This window comes from Zea mays, chromosome 5 (assembly GCF_902167145.1).
Source record: "Zea mays cultivar B73 chromosome 5, Zm-B73-REFERENCE-NAM-5.0, whole genome shotgun sequence".
Lineage (NCBI taxonomy): Eukaryota > Viridiplantae > Streptophyta > Magnoliopsida > Poales > Poaceae > Zea > Zea mays.
This window is the reverse complement of record NC_050100.1, coordinates 162,857,455-162,878,133: the sequence shown is the minus strand read 5'-3', so window position 1 is coordinate 162,878,133 and position 20,679 is coordinate 162,857,455. Positions and strand designations below refer to the sequence as shown.

At 50.9% G+C, this 20,679-nt stretch overlaps 1 protein-coding gene and 1 long non-coding RNA gene across 4 annotated transcripts; both read left to right on the top strand.

The window, feature by feature from the left end:
- Window positions 1-1,358: 1,358 nt before the first annotated feature.
- On the top strand, window positions 1,359-6,887 carry LOC100193117 (uncharacterized). 3 transcript variants are annotated; one of them, XM_020553058.3, is made up of 9 exons: window positions 1,359-2,371; window positions 2,612-2,748; window positions 2,853-2,929; window positions 5,740-5,796; window positions 5,875-5,931; window positions 5,999-6,039; window positions 6,131-6,202; window positions 6,297-6,376; window positions 6,564-6,887. In XM_020553058.3, the coding sequence occupies exons 2-9, from the start codon at window positions 2,640-2,642 to the stop codon at window positions 6,725-6,727; spliced, it is 657 nt and encodes a 218-aa protein (XP_020408647.1). In that variant the 5' UTR covers window positions 1,359-2,371; window positions 2,612-2,639; the 3' UTR covers window positions 6,728-6,887. The 3 variants fall into 3 exon arrangements, with proteins under 3 accessions (XP_020408647.1, XP_020408648.1, NP_001131750.1); XM_020553059.3 differs by having other exon boundaries at window positions 1,976-2,371; window positions 2,632-2,748; NM_001138278.1 differs by having other exon boundaries at window positions 2,189-2,371; window positions 6,297-6,823.
- An 11,446-nt stretch (window positions 6,888-18,333) lies between these two features.
- On the top strand, window positions 18,334-19,093 carry LOC103627150 (uncharacterized). Its single transcript, XR_002262040.1, has 3 exons — window positions 18,334-18,656; window positions 18,766-18,987; window positions 19,061-19,093. It is a non-coding gene; the product is annotated as an uncharacterized lncRNA (long non-coding RNA).
- The last annotated feature ends 1,586 nt before the right edge of the window (window positions 19,094-20,679 follow it).

Genomic DNA, 20,679 nt, shown 5'->3' with positions numbered 1-20,679 from the left:
GAGAACCTTCGCAGTCATTCGGCTGAAACTTCCTCCAGCGTTTTGAGCCCCTCAGGCATCCGAAGATAGCAATATGTGCCACTTGGAGTTATGAAGCTAGTCTTCGGCTCATCTTCCTTCTTCATCCAAATTTGGTGATAGCCTGAATAATAGTCTAACAGACTCATGAGCTTTGAAGAAGCTGCTGCATCAACTAAAGAGTCTATCCTTGGGAGTGGGAATTCATCCTGCGGACAAGCCTTGTTAAGATCTGTAAAATCGATGCACATTCGCCACTTGCCATTGGCCTTTTTTACCATAACAGTGTTAGCTAGCCATTCTGGGTACTTCACTTCTCTGATAACTCCTGCACTGAGGAGTCTTTTGACTTCGTTGCGAGCACCTTCGGCCTTATCATCTGACATTTTCCGAAGCCTTTGCTTTCTGGGTCTGAAGGATGGATCGACATTGAGCGAGTGCTCAATAACATCTCTATTAACTCCGCAGAGATCATTGGCTGACCATGCAAAAACATCCTTGTTATTGAACAAAAACCTTATCAAGGTTTTTTCCTGCTCTTCGGATAATTGAGAGCCTAACAGCACCTTCTGCTCTGCTATGTCCTCACATAAGAGCATAGGCTTTGGCTGATCTGCTGAAGCTGCTTTCTCCCTTCTGAACTTGTACTGTTCACAGGCTTCGGCTCCATCTATGTTATGGATTGCTTTTGAGTCAGTCCAATTGCCTTCGGCCCTTCTTGCAGCTTCTATGTTGGAGACTTGCTCTCAAATGCTATGAATCAAGAGCAAGGCAACATAAAATATTAAATAATAACATCCTTCGTCCTTAAGACATTATTCCCTTCGGGATAAAGAATCTTGGACGAAGGTTGGAAAGAGTATAATTACGAAGTTAAACCTTCGTAATAAAACTTCAATGGATATTCATAAGATAATATAAAAAAGGTATAAGATGAGTAAATAAATTATATTATATTTATTCATTATATTGAATTATTAAATACAATAATACCTATGCCTTGGCAAAGGTTGAATTCCGAGAGATGCGATTGCAATCCAGAATCTGTGAACAGTAACGGAATACTGTTCACTATTTATAGGCACAGGACGCAGCCTGTGAGGAATTACAAGTATACCCCTTATAAAAACTTACAACATTGACTCAGACCTTTATGGACTAGAAGGTCATTCTATCTTTAAGTCGGTTTGTAATGCCGAAGCTTCACGAAGAGGAACCTTCGGCTATCTTATATAAACAGCTTCAGCCGAAGACCACTTCTTCCTGTAAGACCTTCGGCGACGAAGCATAGACCCAACAGTACCCATTCGATGGCTCGACATCACATGTCTACATGGTCTTTCCTTTACCACGATGTCGACTCTGTTAGTCAAATCAAAAAATATATATGCGGAGAGCGGGGACAATCAATAAAAAAATCTTGAGATATTTTTGGTGGATAGTTTACGTGCGTATTGTTGTGAGCCGTCGCAACGTACGAGCAACTGACTATTGAGTCTTTATACATATGTTAAAGAGTTAGGATTGTACTCTCTCCGTTCCGGTATATAAGACATGACTAAATTTAGATTAAAGACCAATAAATGTATTTGATTCTCTCTATATCACTATATCGATATACGTGTGCATAGAGACAAAAACAAAAATTAATTATGCCTTATATTTTAGAAAGAATGGAGTATTATTCAGTTTTTAGTTGTTTCTTAATACTTTGAAATGTGAGTAAGAGTCTCAGGGTTGTAATGCCTTGACCCCCTCGTTCATTGAACAAAGCATCTCCATGCCCCCCTGCTACCTAAACCCGTCTAGATTCATTGCACCTGCTGGTCGTTTGAACTTTGAACCGAGCGGCAAGCAACCCTTTCTCCGAGCCGCCCAAATCCGTACAGCGCCCATGCCCTTCTCACGTGCATGCCCCCCTCCCCAAAACCGCACACACGAGAGGAAAAAAAGGGGGGCTCATTTTCCTACGAGATCCCGTGGAAAACGGCCGGGTGCGGCAGGAGAGGCCGGGGTGCCATCACGTGCCGGTGACCACCGTCCTGATCCTCATCCCCTCGCTCGCTGCGCCTGGCCTGACGTGTCCCCCCGGTCCGTGTGTACGCTGGCGTCCGGCGGGATATAAAGGCGGTCCCGCACCCACCTCTTCTTCCTCCTTTTTTTCTCTCATCCGAATTCCCAGGCAGGCAGGTCGGCGAGGAGGGCAGGAAGACCGAAGACCGAGCCGTGCGGGGGCTCGGGACGGGAACGGGACAGGACCCCAAAATCTCAGATCCTTCCTGCCCGCCCGCCCGTGCCCGTCGACGCGTCGTTCTTGCCGGCCGCGCCCCACCTCCGCCCTCTCCTCCTCCAGGTAGGTGAATGGTGATTGCTGCAACCGACCGTCTTCGATGGACGGGGATTCTTCGGTGGGGTTGGATTGGTACGCGGTGTGGCGGTCGGATTCGGAGACTGCTCTGCATACTCCCGCGCGCGCATTGGGTTTTGGTGTTTGGGATTTCATTTTCTCGAGGGTTCCGTCTTCGCGGTGGCAACCATGGTTCGGATTGGGACGGTGGATTTTTGACCCTCGCCTCTGCATCTGTTTCCGCAGGGGGATCGGATACGCCACAGGCTGCGCGATGGTGCTGTGGGTCTTCGGCTACGGCTCCCTCATCTGGAACCCCGGCTTCGACTTCGACGACAAAATCCTCGGCTTCATCAAGGGCTACAAGCGCACCTTTAATCTCGGTATGGATGCTTGTTTTGCAGGCGCTTGCTTGGGTTTGGGTACACCCTCGTTGACGCGAACCTCAGCCTCAACTTTCTCCCTTGTTCTGTTTCCCACCCCGCAGCTTGCATTGACCACAGAGGCACACCGGAGCATCCGGCGAGGACCTGCACGCTTGAAACCGACGACGAGGCCATATGCGTAAGAAACCAACCACTTCGTGTTTATCCTTATTTTCCCTGTTTGCAGTGTTCTTGTTGCAAAGATGAATTATCTAGCTTTTACTGCAGGTGGTGACACAATATTATATGTGCAATTTAGATATGGATTTGGACGACTCAAATCATTAACTGAAATGTACTTAAATAATGTCCTGTTTGTGTAGCATCTTTGCATGCCCCCCCCCCCCCCCCCCCCCTTTAACGAGAATTTTGACATTAATCACATTATAAAATACGACACGCTGGGCTTCAACGAAATTGAGGCGCTGGGAAGGGATTCGATGATTTGGAAACCCACACGACACACAGTCGCTGATATGGACAGGGATTCTCTCTTAGCTGCGACGGACAGAGATTTAGCTACTGGAGGTGACGCCGTCAGCTACCTGTGACCTTTCTCTCACCTTTGTCGTCAGCTACTCGCATTTTCAGATTCAGTTTTCTATTGTGCCCACAGCTTTGTCAGGCCTATAATTTATGTGATAGTCCTCCTTGCTTGTGAGTTTCTTCTGGGGCTTAAGCTCTGTAATTCAAGTGGTTCATCAGAGCTTGTGGCAAGTAGAGAGTTCAGGATTGTGGCAAGTAGAGAGTTCAGGATTTTGTCGTTTTGCTGTTTCTCTAGGCTGCCCATTCTCTTCCCTTCGGTACTGGGAGGAACTGCAGAGTAGACATCATTCAGCTAGTGAACAAAATCAGATTCAGAAATCAAGTTTTATGTGCTCATTTTCTGTTCTACACACGCAAACTTGATGTTTCGACACACACAAACCTGAAATTCATGTGCACATTTTCTGTTCTACACAGAACCTGAAACCAAACACACGTGGACCTTTTCACACACATCTAGTTTACCTCTGCAACAACCTCTTTGGCATCAGCCACCCTGCCTCCCTTTGCCAATCCCTCAACCAACCCTTTCATTGTTCTAAAATCTGGCACCTTACGCCTCTTTAAGCTATCCTTGAAGATGCCCAAACCAGCATCAAAGTCTCCATAGGCACAGAGTTCTGCTAACATGTGCTTGTACGTGGTAGCATCTGCCGAGCACCCCTTCTCAGCTAGGGAGTGGTAAAGAACCTTAGCATCCTCCAATTTGCCACTCTTGCAATAGCTAGTCATGAGGAAATTGTAGGTGATGGTGCCCGGCTTCACTCCAGCCGCTTCCATCTTCTGTCATCACCTCCATAGCCTCTTCTGGCTTTCCATGGAGCGCGTAGTACATGGCCAGCACACTAAAACAAACACAGATCTTGGTGGAGCTCTGTTCTTCAGTTCTACTGCTGCCTGTGAGCACTGATCTTCAGTTTCTTCCTGGGGTAATTTTCTTAACTAGCCATTTGACACTTTTTGGTGGAGAAGTAGCAGGTGCTTGAGCTGATACTAGTCCAGCAGTTGTGTGTTCATCTTCATTATCAGTTGCCCCTGTCACAACAGCTGTTTGCCTTGACACTAGTCCACCAGTTTGATGTTCATCTTCATTATCAGTTATGTGGACTGTCTCAGCAGCTGTTCTGTTGTTTGTGTACTGAAGTTCATCAATACCCTGTTGTGATGTCAAAGTCCGCAACTCCTTCTGTATCCATTTTTTGTCGTACTCTTCTGTGGTTTCCTCTTCCTACAAAGTGTCGGTGTCCCGGGCCGATGGATCCATGAAGGAGATGGCGAGACGGCAGTCCAGCCAGCCGGTCGTGCTCCATCTCCACTGCAGGGAATGGGGAATGGGGAGAATAGGTCACAACAGCTAGTACTCCCAGTCGATCTCCACCCAGCCAGCACTGCAATGCGGACGACACCTAGCATCTACCGGAGAGAATGGGAACGAAGAAGACAGAAGGGGAGCTGATCTCCAGGAGGAACTCATGGGTGACGGCGACGCGAGCAGTGACGGCATTGCGGACGGCAGCTGTGCCCGCGCAGACTAATCCTCACGGCGGAGGATTAAGCTGTGTCTAACGCGCCTAAGAGAGAATCCATGTCTATACCAGCGTCTGCACATCATGTGGGTTTCCAAATCATCGAATCCCTCTCCAACACCTCCGTTTCGTCGAAGCCGAGCGTGCCGTGTTTTATAATGGCAAAATTCTCCTTTTTAACACGGTGACACAATATTACATGGGCAAGGCACTTTGCATGGGCTGTCGTCATGAATTTCTTTCTGACAACAGATTGGCCCAACTTGTGTTCTTTCCAATTGCCGTAATTACAGAAAACTGTTTTTAATGAATTGTTATTCAGTTTTGCGTCACAATTTCCATATTCTCGCATGAATATGTAGCTCTGCATTGGCCTTGAAATCTTATCGAGGTCTTCACTTTGGACTAAGGAATTAGAAAAGAGTGGAAGAATAGGGTAGGGAGTAATTTCTTTTTCTACTTGTATAGTGAGCTGTGTAAAATCTCATTACTTTAACCACTCCAATAGCTGTTAGCTTTGCACACCAGTTTGGCATGTTGGACCCATGGATCAGCTTTGCGTGACGACACAATATGCAACATTATATAGCACCTGAAACCCATGCAAGATCAGTGGCTGACATCTGGAATCCACCCACAGCTTCTCATATTTTCAAGATCTCTTATCTATTTAGAGAGCATGATTGGCCTTTTTGTCTTCTACTCCATTCATTACTCTTTTGTATAAAATGCTTGATGCGCATTTTTAGTTCTGATTTTGTTTTTGATGAATGATGATATGCTCATTTCAAGTTCTTTTCATCAGATGATACCCACATTTAACATTCCCATAATTTTGTTATGTTGGTCTTATTTACAGTTAACTTTTTTTTTGCAGTGGGGAATTGCATATTGTGTCAAGGGTGGTCCAGAAAAAGAGCTAAAAGCAATACAGGTGCGCTACTTTTTTTTCTCCCGTGTTCTGCAGTTCCAAAAAAAACTAGAATTACACTGAAATTCACCTTCATTTCAGTACTTGGAGAGAAGAGAGTGTGAGTACGACCAGAAAATATCCATTGATTTCTACAAGGTATGAACAGTTAGCTTTGAACTGCCTTTTCTTTCAGAACTCTCATGTTTCCTTGATGCATGTTCAGGAAGGAGATCCCTTGAAACCAGCTGTGACGGGCGTCTTAGTGTAAGGATCTGAAGTTCCAAAACCAAAAATACCAATTCCATGCTATCCGCTGATGTTGCTCTGTGGAACTCATAACTTGGTGTTCATGCAGGTTCGTTTCCACTCCAGATCCAATTGGCAACAAGTACTATCTTGGCCCTGCTCCTCTGCAGGATATGGCAAGGTGAGACATTGCACCCCTCTATTGTTCTTTTGGGCATTTTACCTGAGCAAGCATCAAATTGTGACTTGTTCTACAATCTTGTTTGCAATGGCAGGCAAATTGCTACAGCCAATGGCCCTACTGGCTATAATAGGGATTACCTGTTCTCAATGGAGAAGGCATTAGCCAGCATTAGTAAGAGAACCTATTTTTACATTTTTTTAAGTGGTTAACACTCTGAATATCTGTTTGTTTATACCCCATGTGTTACATAAAATACGGTATTATTACCTGGGAGTAGTTCATGTATGTGCTTTCTGCAAAGTCAAGATTTACATCCTAGACTCAAACATCAAATCGTGATTATGCTGCCCCTCTTCAGGCCACGAAGATGATTCGATCATAGAGCTTGCAAACGAGGTGAGGAAGGTGCTCAACAGAACAAAGGAGACCAAGATCACTGGTGCCAATGCTTCCATGAAATCACATGCCCCTCTTGTGCACCTGTCCGCGCTTCCAGAAGGCACCGTTGTGGACTCGAGATAGCGACCTCTACTCGGAATTTACTTTCAGCTCTTGCATGTTTGTGGTTGTGGCCATCATGTACTGATTTTCCCTTTTCAACAGTTGTCGTGAGGCTGTATCGTCTGGAGTAAAAAAAAAAAAAGCTAAAAGCCGGCACTAATAATGATATTAACTTGAAAAAGCTATCGGCGATCCTTGAACTTGGAGGACCCCCCCCCCCCCCCCCCCCCCCCCCCAAAAAAAAAACTCTCAATTTGCAATTTTGGGTCCATGAACTTGGTTTGGGTGTCTTTCAGGTCCTAATGCGTCCAGACCCTATCTGATAGGCGACGTGGCATGATACGTACGTAAGTGGAGTTCCGGGCACGTTTATCCTCACAGTCCCTCACCGGCGAACATGCCGACGGTCGACGAGAGCTGATGTTCTTGGGGAGCGCGGCTTTAGAGGCCATACGACATGGAGACGAGCGTTAGCCGGGGGTGCTCACTGCTCGTCAAACATGTCGCGCCGGTCGGATAAAAGTTTTATGTCACATCAAATATTAAATATAAATTTAATTAGGTTTAATAAATTTGTCTTGTCTTTTAATCTTTACTAGTTAGTTGCTTGTAAAAGTTTTATGTTACATTAAATATTAAATATAAATTTAATTAGGTTTAATAAATTTATCTTGTCTTTTAATCTTTACTAATTAGTTGCTTGTAAATTGCTACTAAACTCTAGCTGCAAGTGGACGACCGTAAACCCTCTAATTAGACGCCTAATCGGCGATTTGGACGCTTAATTGGACAATCTGGACGACCAGAAAGTCCGATCGAGTCGTCCAGTTAATCGGCCACTTTCAGACGACCAACCCAACTAATCGCGATTAGTCAGACCACTTGTAAACAGAGGTCGTGAGGCTGTCTCCAACAATAGCCGGTAAATTGTTCTGTCCGCTACATATAACGTTTTCTTCCGCCCTGGCTCCACTCAACAATAGCCGGTAAAATATCCGCTAAAATTTAGCGGGTGCTCGCCGTCCGCCAAACGTAGCGCACGAGCGGTCGTCCTCTATACGCAGTTGTCCGCTGTTTGTTTCTTTCTCCAGCTTTTTTAATATTTTTCTTTGGAAGATCGGCCCAGCTTGCTCCGCCTTTGTTTAGTATTTCTTTGGACGATCGACGCATATCTACACTGGCACAGAACGTGACAACAAACAATTATATAACATAAATTTCCAATAATTTGTTAATGCTACTATTGAAAGATGAATAATTTGGCTATGAATTTTTTTTGGACAAGGTTTTTCTTTCATAAATTAAGGTGTTAAATCTTTTATAATAAAAAGGTGAAAAGAAAACAAATAAAAACTAAATAAACGAGAAAAGAAAGTCTGCTGTAGTTTTAGAGTACCGAATTTAGGGGAAGTTGTTGGAGATTGAGAAGATATAGAGGACATAATTTTTTAGAGTGTGCTGTAAAGGACAGAGAATATTCCTTTAGGGAACGAAATTTAGAGGATGTTGCTGGAGACAACCTAAGTCGTGACCCCTGCTACGAGTCCCCTACGCCGCCGTCGTCCCCTAAGCCGTCGTCCTCCTCTATGAAAGTCACCTAGAGGGGGGTGAATAGGGCGAAACTGAAATTTACAAAGTTAATCACACTACAAGCCGGGTTAGCGTTAGAAATAATAATGAGTCCGAGAGAGGGCGCAAAACAAATCGCAAGCGAATAAAGAGTGTGACACACAGATTTGTTTTACCGAGGTTCGGTTCTTGCAAACATACTCCCCGTTGAGGTTGTCACAAAGACCGGGTCTCTTTCAACCCTTTCCCTCTCTCAAACGGTCCCTCGGACCGAGTGAGCTTCTTCTTCTCAAACAAATGCTGTAGCAGGTGACCGTTGGCGCGGAATAGCCGTTGCTCCGCTGGCTTACCGGACAGTCCGGTGTGCACCGGACATGTCCGGTGAATTATAGCGAAGCGGAAATCCGAAGCTGGCGAGTTCAGAGTCGCTCTCCCCTGGAGCACCGGACAGTCCGGTGAATTATAGCGAAGCGCCTCTGAGAATTCCCGAAGGTGCGAAGTTTAGCTTGAAGTCCCCTTGTCGGGGACCATAATTAGGGGTACCCTCAAGTCTCCTAATTCTCAGCTGGTAACCCCCATCAGCATAAAGCTGCAAAGGCCTGATGGGTGCGATTAAGTCAGGGATCGGTCCATTCGAGGGACCCGATCACGCCTCGCCCGAGCCTAGCCTCGGACAAGGGCAGCCGACCCCGAAGGATCTCCGTCTCGCCCGAGGCCCCCTCCAGCGACGAACATACTTACGGCTCGCCCGAGGCCCTGTCTTCGCCAAGAAGCAACCCTGACCAAATCGCCGCGCCAACCGACCAGATCGCAGGAGCATTTAATGCAAAGGTGGCCTGACACCTTTATCCTGACACGCGTCCTCCAGTCGACAGAGCCGAAGTGACCGCAGTCACTTCGCCGCTCCACTGACCGGCCTGACAGAAGAACAGCGCCGCCTGCGCCGCTCCGACTGCTGTGCCGCTCGACAGAGTGAGGCTGACAGGCAGTCAGGCCCGACCTCAAGCACCATAGGAAGCTCCGCTTCGCCCGACCCAGGGCTCGGACTCGGGCTCAGCCCCGGAAGACGACGAACTCCGCTCCGCCCGACCCAGGGCTCGGACTCGGGCTCAGCCCCGGAAGACGGCGAACTCCGCTCCGCCCGACCCATGGCTCGGACTCGGGCTCAGCCCCGGAAGACGGCGAACTCCACTCCGCCTGACCCAGGGCTCGGACTCGGGCTCAGCCCCGGAAGACGACGAACTCCGCTCCGTCCGACCCAGGGCTTGGACTTGGGCTCAGCCCTAGAAGACGACGAACTCCGCTTCGCCCGACCCCAGGGCTCGGACTCAGCCCTGGCCTCAGCCGACGGTCTCCGCCTCGCCCGACCCAGGGGCTCGGACTCGACCACGGCCACGGAAGACAGACTCGACCTCGACCTCGGAGGAGCCTCCACATCGCCCAACCTAGGGCGCGGACCGACCACGTCGACAGGAGGCGCCATCATTACCCTACCCGAAGCTGACTCAGGCTACGGGGAACAAGACCGGTGTCCCATCTGGCTCGCTCCGCCAGATAGGCAATGATGGCGCCCCGCACGCTCTGTGACGACGGCGGCTCTCAGCCCCCTTACAGAAGCAAGAGGACGTCAGCAAGGACTCGACAGCCCCGACAGCTGTCCTTCCGCCAGGCTCCAGCGCTCCTCCGACGGCCACGACACCACACGAACCGGGTGCCAAAACCTCTCCAGCTGCCACGACGGCATGTACTTAGGGCGCTAGCTCTCCTCCGCTAGACACGTAGCACTCTGCTACACCCCCCATTGTACACCTGGATCCTCTCCTTACGCCTATAAAAGGAAGGACCAGGGTCCTCTTACAGAGGGTCGGCCGCGCGGGGAAGAGGACGGGACAGGCGCTCGCGTGAGGCCGCTCGCTCCCCCTCCCGCGTGGACGCTTGTAACCCCCTACTGCAAGCGCACCCGACCTGGGCGCGGGATGAACACGAAGGCCGCAGGATTTCCACCTCTCACACGCCCGTCTCCGGCTGCCTCTCTTCCCCCCTTCGCGCTCGGCCTCGCGCCGACCCATCTGGGCTAGGGCACGCGGCGACATTTTACTCGTCAGCCCAGGGACCCCCGGTCTCGAAACGCCGACAGTTGGCGCGCCAGGTAGGGGCCTGCTGCGTGTTGACGAACAGCTTCCCGTCAAGCTCCAGATGGGCAGTCTCCAGCAACCTTTCCAGCCCGGGACGGTGCTCAGTTTCGGGAGTCTTGAGTTCATGTCCCTTGACGGCAGCTACGACATGATACTCCTTCCCCCGCCGTGCGACAGCGACCATGGCGGCCGACAGCCCGCCCGCCGGCGGCGGAATCGACGACGTCTTCCCCGCGTGGGGGAAGAACAACATTCAAGCTCAGCCCGCCCTCTCCCCCGCCGACGGAGGAGGAGGCGGGGCAACCAAGGCCAAGCAGGAGGCGGCCCCCCGTCGGCTGTCGAGCAAGTCGACGGCGCTGGCGCCCCAACAGGGGGCGCGTCGGGCATCGACCTTGCGCTTGAGACGAAGACGAGCGCCGTCTCCCCGCGACACGCCAATTCCGAGCAAACGGACGACGCCAGCACGCTCGCGAAAGGCTTGCTGGGCGTCACCCTCGTACCTGGGACGACGGTGCAGTCAGTCCCTGACGTGACTTCGTCACCGCCCGTCGACCAAGAGGTACCCACCGGTTCCCATCTCACGCCCATTGGATTCAGCCTCGACCCGCCAAGCGACTTCGCTTTGGCGGACACTCTCGTAGAGGCGAGTCCAAACCCTCTGGGGTTTCGTATGTGGTCACCCTAGGACCGGCTGACGGACGTCTCGACCTATGGGCCCTCGGGGTCCGAGGAAGATGACGAGCCCGACTTCTGTTGGGATTTCTCTGGACTTGGCAACCCCAGTGTCATGCGGGACTTCATGACCGCATGCGACTACTGCCTTTCCGACTGTTCCGACGGTAGCCGCAGCCTCGGCGACGAGGACTGCGGCCCAAGTCATGAATGTTTCCACGTCGATCTAGGGGGTCCCTCCGAGGGCAACCATCTCGGTATGCCGGAGAACGGGGATCTCCCTAGGCCTGTGCCACGCGTTGACATCCTACGGGAGCTAGCTGTGGTCCCCGTTCCGGCGGGGGGTCATGACCCACAGCTCGAGCAAATCCGCGGGGTGCAGGCCAGACTCGACGAGGGAGCAGGAGCACTTGAGCCGATCCGCCGGGACGTCGGGCAGGAATGGGCGGGCCAACCTCCGTCCGGAGAAGTGCGCCATCTACCCCAGGGTATCCAGCACCGCATCGCCGACGATGTTAGGATGAGGCCGCCACCCTCTTCCAGTGGGGTCGGCCAGAACCTGGCTGCAGCAGCAATGCTTCTCCGTGCGATGCCAGAGCCATCAACCACCAAGGGGCGGCGAATCCAGGGAGAGCTCAAGAATCTCCTGGAGGGCGCCGCGGTCCGACGGGCCGAGAGCTCCGCCTCCCGGAGGCAGGGGTACCCCTCGGAACATCGTGCCGCGACTTCCCGATTCATGTGGGAAGCCTCGGTCCACACCGGGCGCACGCGCAACACAGCGCCTGCGGCCCCGGGTCGCCTCGGCAACGAGCACCATCACCGCGACCGTCGGGCCCACCTCGACGAGAGGGTGCGCCGAGGCTACCACCCCAGGCGTGGAGGACGCTACGACAGCGGGGAGGATCAGAGTCCCTCGCCCGAACCACCCGGTCCACAGGCCTTCAGCCGTGCCATACGACGGGCGCCGTTCCCGACCCGGTTCCGACCCCCGACTACTATCACAAAGTACTCGGGGGAGACGAGACCGGAACTGTGGCTCGCGGACTACCGGCTGGCCTGCCAACTGGGTGGAACGGACGATGACAACCTCATTATCCGCAACCTCCCCCTGTTCCTCTCCGACACCGCTCGCGCCTGGTTGGAGCACCTGCCTCCGGGGCAGATCTCCAACTGGGACGACCTGGTCCAAGCCTTCGCCGGCAATTTCCAGGGCACGTACGTGCACCCCGGAAATTCCTGGGACCTCCGAAGCTACCGACAGTAGCCAGGAGAGTCTCTCCGGGACTACATCCGGCGATTCTCGAAGCAGCGCACCGAGCTGCCCAACATCATCGATTCAGATGTCATCGGCGCGTTCCTCGCCGGCACCACCTGCCGCGACCTGGTGAGCAAGCTGGGTCGCAAGACCCCCACCAGGGCGAGCGAGCTGATGGACATCGCCACCAAGTTTGCCTCTGGCCAGGAGGCGGTTGAGGCTATCTTCCGGAAGGACAAGCAGCCCCAGGGCCGCCCACCGGAAGATGCCCCTGAGGCGTCAACTCAGCGCGGCACCAAGAAGAAGGGCAAGAAGAAGTCGCAAGCGAAACGCGACGCCACCGACGCGGACCTTGTCGCCGCCGCCGAGTACAAGAACCCTCGGAAACCCCCCGGAGGTGCCAACCTCTTCGACAAGATGCTCAAGGAGCCGTGCCCCTATCATCAGGGGCCCATCAAGCACACCCTTGAGGAGTGCGCTACGCTTCGGCGCCACTTCCACAGGGCCGGGCCACCCGCGGAGGGTGGCAGGGCTCGTGACGACGACAAGAAGGAAGATCACCAGGCAGGAGAATTCCCCGAGGTCCGCGACTGCTTCATGATATACGGTGGGCAAGCGGCGAACGCCTCGGCTCGGCGCCGCAAGAAAGAGCGTCGGGAGGTCTGTTCGGTGAAGGTGGCGGCGCCAGTCTACCTAGACTGGTCCGACAAGCCCATCACCTTCGACCAAGCCGACCACCCCGATCACGTGCCGAGCCCGGGGAAATACCCGCTCGTTGTCGACCCCGTCATCGGCGACGTCAGGCTCACCAAGGTCCTCATGGACGGAGGCAGCAGCCTCAACATCATCTACGCCGAGACCCTCGGGCTCTTGCGTGTCGATCTGTCCTCGGTCTGGGCAGGCGCTGCGCCTTTCCACGGGATCATCCCCAGGAAGCGCGTCTAGCCCCTCGGACAACTCGACCTTCCTGTCTGCTTCGGAACGCCCTCCAACTTCCGAAGGGAGACCCTTACGTTCGAGGTGGTCAGGTTCCGAGGAACCTACCACGCGGTACTGGGGAGGCCATGCTACGCGAAGTTCATGGCCGTCCTGAGAGCACCTAGAGGGGGGGTGAATAGGTGATCCTGTGAAACTTGAAAACTTAAGCCACAAAACTTGGTTAATCGTTAGCACAATAATTGCCAAGTGGCTAAAGAGATGTCTTAGCAAAACACAATAACCACAATAGAACAATCACAGAGATGACACAGTGGTTTATCCCCTGGTTCGGCCAAGACCAACGCTTGCCTACTCCACGTTGTGGCGTCCCAACGGACGAGAGTTGCACTCAACTCCTCTCAAGTGATCCAATGATCAACTTGAATACCACGGTGTTTTGCTTTTCTTTTCTTATCCCGTTCGCGAGGAATCTCCACAACTTGGAGCCTCTCGCCCTTACACTTTTGATGTTCACAAAGAATCACGGAGTAAGGGAGGGATGAGCAACTCACACAAGACTCACAAATCAGAGCAACAACACGCACACAAGTCGCAACAAGAGCTCGCAACACAACCCAATGAGTTCACAACTCCACAAGAGCTCTATATGCTATCACAAAGAAACAAATGCGCGAAATCGATGACTTGGTGCTTAGGAATGTTGTAAGTATGCTTGGTGTTCTCCTTCATGCGCCTAGGGGTCCCTTTTATAGCCCCAAGGCAGCTAGGAGCCGTTGAGAGCAATCTTGGAAGGCTAATCTTGCCTTCTGTCGACTGGCGCACCTGACAGTCCGGTGCACACCGGACATGTCCGGTGCCCGATTTCTTTCCATAATTGGCGCAGCCGACCGTTGGCAGCCAGAGAGCCGTTGGCGCACCGGACATGTCCGGTGCACACCGGACATGTCCGGTGCCCCCTTCTAGCCGTTGGCTCGGCCACGTGTCCCGCGCAGATCGCGCTGCCGACCGTTGGCCCGGCCGACCGTTGGCTCACCGGACAGTCCGGTGCACACCGGACAGTCCGGTGAATTATAGCCGTACGTCGCCGGTTAATTCCCGAGAGCGGCCACTTCGCTCGAACCAGCCTGGCGCACCGGACACTGTCCGGTGCACCACCGGACAGTTCGGTGCTCCCAGACTGGGCAGATTCTTGGCTGCTCGAGCCAAGACATTTCCAATTGGATTTTTCCTGTTTCCAGCACTTAGACACAATACATTAGTCCATAAAACAATGTACTAAGTCTGAGAAACATACCTTTATCCTTGGTTTGTACTTTGTCCACCATTTTACATTTAAGCACTTGTGTTAGTCACTAAATCACCAAAATACTTAGAAATGGCTCAAGGGCACATTTCCCTTTCAATCTCCCCCTTTTTGGTGATTTATGCCAACACAATATAAAGCAAGTAGAACAAATACAAAACCAATTCAAATAAGAACTCAAATTGTTTGATTCAATTTTGACATATATGAATCACCCTTTGCCACCACTTGGTTTGTTTTTGCAAATCAAACTCAAATTCCTATCTCTAAGTCAAATCCACTTGTAGATACATAAAGAGAGGTTTTCCAAAGAAATTTGATCAAGGATTTCAAAACTCCCCCTTTTTCCCATAATCGACACTTCTCCCCATAAGAGGCCAACTTTTGACACAAGAGACAATAATAGAGTTTTGACAAACCAAAAGCTCTAATCTACCATTTTCAAAATTACTCAAGTGGTAGCTGATCCATTTATCGCTTTGGCCTTTATTTTCTCCCCCTTTGGCATCAAGCACCAAAACGGGATCAATCTTGGCCCGAGAACCCCATTGCCTCACCAAAAGCTTCAATAAGAATACAAAGGGAATAAGAGTACATGAGATGAACTTGGAATAAGTTACCCTCTCATCGGAGTGCAGTGGAAGTCTTTCATGGTCCAAGTCCACCTTTTCCCTTCCAAACCTCCTTTGAGACTAAAACAAGCAAACTCAAGCACATGGTTAGTCTCAAAGGGTCAAGTTGTAACACATCTCCCCCTAAACATGTGCATCACTTTGCAACGGACTTGTGAGGTCCAGGGAGTGTTTGTACAACTTGAGCACCATTATTAAGCAACAAAATGCATAAGGAACATGATCAAAGGCATATACACATGTATGCTATAAATCAATCCAAGTTCCGCAAATCTAAGACATTTAGCTCACTACGCAACCTGCAAAAGGTCTTCTCATCTAGAGGCTTGGTAAAGATATCGGCTAGCTGGTTCTCGGTGCTAACATGAAACACTTCGATATCTCCCTTTTGCTGGTGGTCTCTCAAAAAGTGATGCCGGATGTCTATGTGCTTTGTGCGGCTGTGTTCAACAGGATTTTCCGCCATGCGGATAGCACTCTCATCTGTACTAACTATTAAGACCACATTGTAGACCGCCCCCGCCCGATCAATCCGCACGCCGTGACCCCCACCCGCCGCGATACGCCCGCCGCAAACCCCGCCCGCACGACCGCCCGCCCGCTGTGAATTCCCTCCCGCAACGCCCGTGACGAATCACGCCGCGCGAACCGCCCGCCCACCACATGCCGTCTCTCTTCTGTCTCCGCCTCCCTCACCTAGAATGCTTCACACCGCCACGGATCCATTCTCTGCTTGGCTGTGGTAGATCTCTTCCTCGCAGCCACGAGGCCAGGCAGACGTCACTAGGTAGCTAGCTAACTATGGTCGCGATGGGGAAAAAGCTGCAGCTGGCCGACGACGAAGAGAACTGCTGGTATGGCGTCGGCGGCGCTGAGGCGGAGTGCGGCGTCGATGACGAGTTCAGGGCGACGGATCTGCGCCCTCTATCACTGCTGTCGCCGCACACGCAGGCGTTCCACCTTGCCTGGCTCTCCCTCTTCGTCTGCTTCTTCGCGGCCTTTGCCGCCCCGCCCATCCTCCCTGCGCTGCGACCGGCACTCGTGCTCATGCCCTCGGACGCCCCCGCCGCCGCAGTGGGCTCCCTCTCCGCCACGCTGGTAGGCAGGCTCGCCATGGGGCCCGCATGCGACCTCCTCGGCCCGCGCCGCGCGTCGGGGTTCGCCAGCCTCCTGGCCGCGCTCGCCGTCTCGGTCACCGCGTCGTCGCCCGCGGGGTTCGTCGCGCTGCGCTTCGTGGCGGGCCTCTCCCTCGCCAACTTCGTCGCCAACCAGCACTAGATGTCAGGCATCTTCGCGCCCTCTGTCGTGGGGCTCGCCAACGCCGTCACGGCCGGCTGGACCAACGTCGTCAGCGTCGCGGCGTAGCTCGTCATGCCGCTCGCGTACGAGCTCGTCCTCCGTCTCGGCGTGCCCATCACCGTCGCCTGGCGCGTCACCTACCTCCTCCCCTGCACGCTCCTCATCACCACGGGCCTCGCCGTCCTCGCCTTCCCCAACGACCACCCGCGCGGCGTCGGCGCCGGAGCCAAGACCGGCAATAGCTTGTGGAAGGTGGTGCCCGGAGGGGTCGGCAACTACCGCGCGTGGGTGCTCGCGCTCACCTACGGCTACTGCTATGGCGTCGAGCTCATCATGGAGAACGTGGCCGCCAACTTCTTCCGGAAACGTTTCCACCTCCCATGGAGGTTGCGGGCGCCGCGGCGGCGTGCTTCGGCGCGATGAACGCGGTGGCACGTCCCGCAGGCGGGTTGGCGTCGGACGCGGTGGCGATACTATTCGGCATGCGCGGGAGGCTGTGGCAGCAGGTGCCCGCGTGCCACGCCCCGTCCTCCCGACATCGACGTCGCGTCCGCACCGCTCGCGATGCCCGCTCCCCCAACCCTGCTCCGACAGACACCGCGTCCATCCTCCACATCGCTGAGACGACCGTCGTCTCCCCCCTGCCCCGCTCGCGCGTTACCCGGGCCCTCCCGTCCAAGATCGCCGCCAAGGTCCGCCCCCTCCCTTTAATCCCATCTCGATCTCGCCCCAAATGTGGTGTGAGCGGCCACTCCTCATATCCAGTTGTTGCTCTTCCTTTACCATTGCCCGCATTGTCAGTGAACTGGTGAGCATGGAGGAGGCGGTTACTTGGTGTCCGGCGTCAGCGTGGCTGCGAGGGAAGGGGTAGCTCCAACAATCTCGGCACGCGGGGGCGTGGACGATTTGGACACCGTCCTGGATCCGGTCATTCGATAGAAGGTTGGCACCAGCGATGGAGGAGCTTTCCTGAGTCGCCGTCGTCGTTGGCGGGTGGAGGCTGCAGTCCAACCGCAGAAGAAGGCTTGAATCGTGGAAAGGTAGCTCTGCTTTTCATGTATTTTCCTAAAATGCCTAGATCTGTGATTTGGTTTGGTGATTTGCATGATTTCGCCCTATGTCATTGCTTACAAGAGTTGTGAAATAGTTAGTACACATGTAAGCATGAAATTCAATCATGTTTTCTATCAGGCCGATACATTTGTTGTTGTACACTCGATTTTTTGTGTGCAGTATGATGGAGTCTGTTTTAGACGTTGAGTGTTCAGTTAGAGTAATTTTATAGCTTTCTAGACTAGATATTCCAATTCAGTTAGATGGAGCTTTATAGATATGCCAATTCAGAGATGGATCTTCATTTACAAAAAAGAGTTTGTTGACTGGAGGGAAGTATGTTCCAGTGCATCTTCGCTTCGAACATGTTTCAAGTATCTTATTTGTTCACAATTATGACATTTTTCATCTTACTAATACCATGTATGTTTTAGGATATGATAGCCTTTTTGTGGTGTACATATGATGGTCGTTGGAGGGATAAAACTGAAAGGGACCATGCTCGTGAAAAGAGATGGAGAGGTAAGTTTCGTCAGCATGGTCGAGTGATAAACCCTGAGGCAAACAGAAGGGATGAAAAGTGTCCTCTTACTCCTTTAGAGGTTGGTACTTATTTCCCTTTTGTCTTTGTTTACTATAAACATTTTTTGAGTCTGGACCTCTTAGGATGTACTGCCACAGTAGATCATTTCATGGGAGTCGAGTATTTTTTATGTTTGATAGACAGTTGCTTCGTATGCATTGAATCATGCAGTTCATGGGAGTCGAGTATTTTTTATGTTGGGCAGATAATTGTTATGGGTGCTCCATCTATCATTTTCATTGATGAAAATGATTCAATTGCACCCAAGAGAGAAAAGACCAATGGAGAAGTAGAACGTCGTATTGTTTCACAGCTACTGGCTCTTATGGATGGACTCAAATCTCGTTCCCATGTTATTGTTATGGGTGCTACAAACCGGCCAAACAACATCGATCCTGCTCTTAGAAGATTTGGAAGGTTTGACCAAGTAATTGACATTGGAGTTCCTGATGAAGTTGGCCGGCTTGAGGTTTCCGTATTCACACTAAGAACATGAAGCTAGCTGAAGATGTAAGTGTCTGTAATTTATTCTTGATGCATTGCACTTCACACTGATTAGAATATGGTTTCTGTCTTCTCTTCTAGCGTCTCGTGATGTCCATTCTCTGAATATTTCCAGGTTAATTTGGAACTCATTTCAAAGGATACCCATGGATACGTTGGTGCTGATCTTGCTGCCCTTTGCACTGAGGCTGCTCTTCATTGAATTCGTGAGAAGATGGACATCATAGATCTTGAGGATGATACAATAGATGCAGAGATATTGAACTCGATGGTTGTTACAAATGACCATTTCAAGACTGCGCTTGGAACAAGCAACCCATCTGCTCTCCGTGAAACTGTGAGTACATGCCTATAATTATCTGTGTTAGCTGCTCTTGTTCTGGGATGCTTAGTTTGATTTCTGGATCCAGGTTGTTGAAGTCCCAAATGTCTCTTGGGATAGAATAAAAAATTGTGGTTGGGAAGGTTATAGTAGCAAAAGCCATTGGAATTAATATTTTATATATCGAAATAATCCGTTTAGTTATTAATGGAAAAAAGAGGGTTAAAAGAAGAGAAATCATTAGTTATTCATTAAGGTTAATTTGATTCAATGACCAGAGTTCCGCGAGGATATATAGCTCGGAGACGACGAACAAAAACGCGTTCATTTCATTCATCAAGACAATCAAACATTCAAACTATTATTATGAGTAAAAACCATCATACCCACAACAATCAAAATGAAACAAATGGTCTGAAAACCAAAAAACAAAAAAAATAATGTTGTTGATATTGACTACATAAACTATTTTTTATAATAGAAAAAACATTGGAACTTCAAAAAAATATAGTATTTATTTTCATTCTCAAGGAAATTAAAATTATCATAAAAAAGGAACGCATTATGGTAAACCGATACAGGAAGATAATGGGTTGTCTTTCTCTAATAAAATAGGGAAGCGTAATTTATGATAGGTCATAAAACTATGAAGAATATAAGTAGTACATCAACAATATATGCACGTAGGGAATATTTTATCAGACTTTGTAAAGCTCCTCATCAAACTGGTCCAATTGGGCACAATTTGCTATGGCTTCATTTCTCAAAAAAAGGAGTTTGTATATCAATGTATTTTATCATATTAATTACTATTCATATAATGTTGTTCTGTCTCTCTCGCATGCGTGGGTTGTTGGCTGACCGACCTAACATCGTAGCTCACGTCCGTTGCCCCCGACCCTCGTGCCGCACTCTCCCTTACACGTCGCCGCAGCTATCATCATCCCCAGATCCGTGCTCTTCTTTCCTGTCCAGCCGATACACTCTCCCATCTACTCCCTTCCTTCAACGGTATTATATGTTCCCGTTGCAACGCACGGGCACTCACCTAGTTATCACATAGGAGTGGGACTTTGCTCAGATTGTAGCCAAAGTCCCTGAGGGTTTGCCTCATCCAAAGTAGTTGCGCGCAACACTGTCCTGTGGCAACATACTCGGCCTCAGTGGTGGATAGGGCAACGGAAGTTTGTTTCTTAGAATTCCATGACACCAGGGACCTTCCTAAGAATTGGCACGTCCCCGATGTACTCTTCCTATCGACCTTACATCCAGCATAGTCGGAATCTGAATATCCAATCAGATCAAAGTTAGACCCCTTTGGATACCAGATCCCGAAGCAAGGCGTAGCGACTAAATATCTAAGAATTCGCTTCACAGCCACTAAGTGACACTCCTTAGGATCGGATTGAAATCTAGCACACATGCATACGCTAAGCATAATATCCGGTCTACTAGCACATAAATAAAGCAAAGAACCTATCATGGACCGGTATGCTTTTTGATCAACGGACTTACCTCCTTTGTTGAGGTCGGTGTGTCCGTCGGTCCCCATCGGAGTCTTTGCGGGCTTGGCGTCCTTCATCCCAAACCGCTTCAGCAAGTCTTGCGTGTACTTCGTTTGAAAGATGAAGGTGTCGTCCTTGAGTTGCTTCACTTGGAACCCAAGGAAGTAGTTCAACTCGCCCATCATTGACATCTCGAATTTCT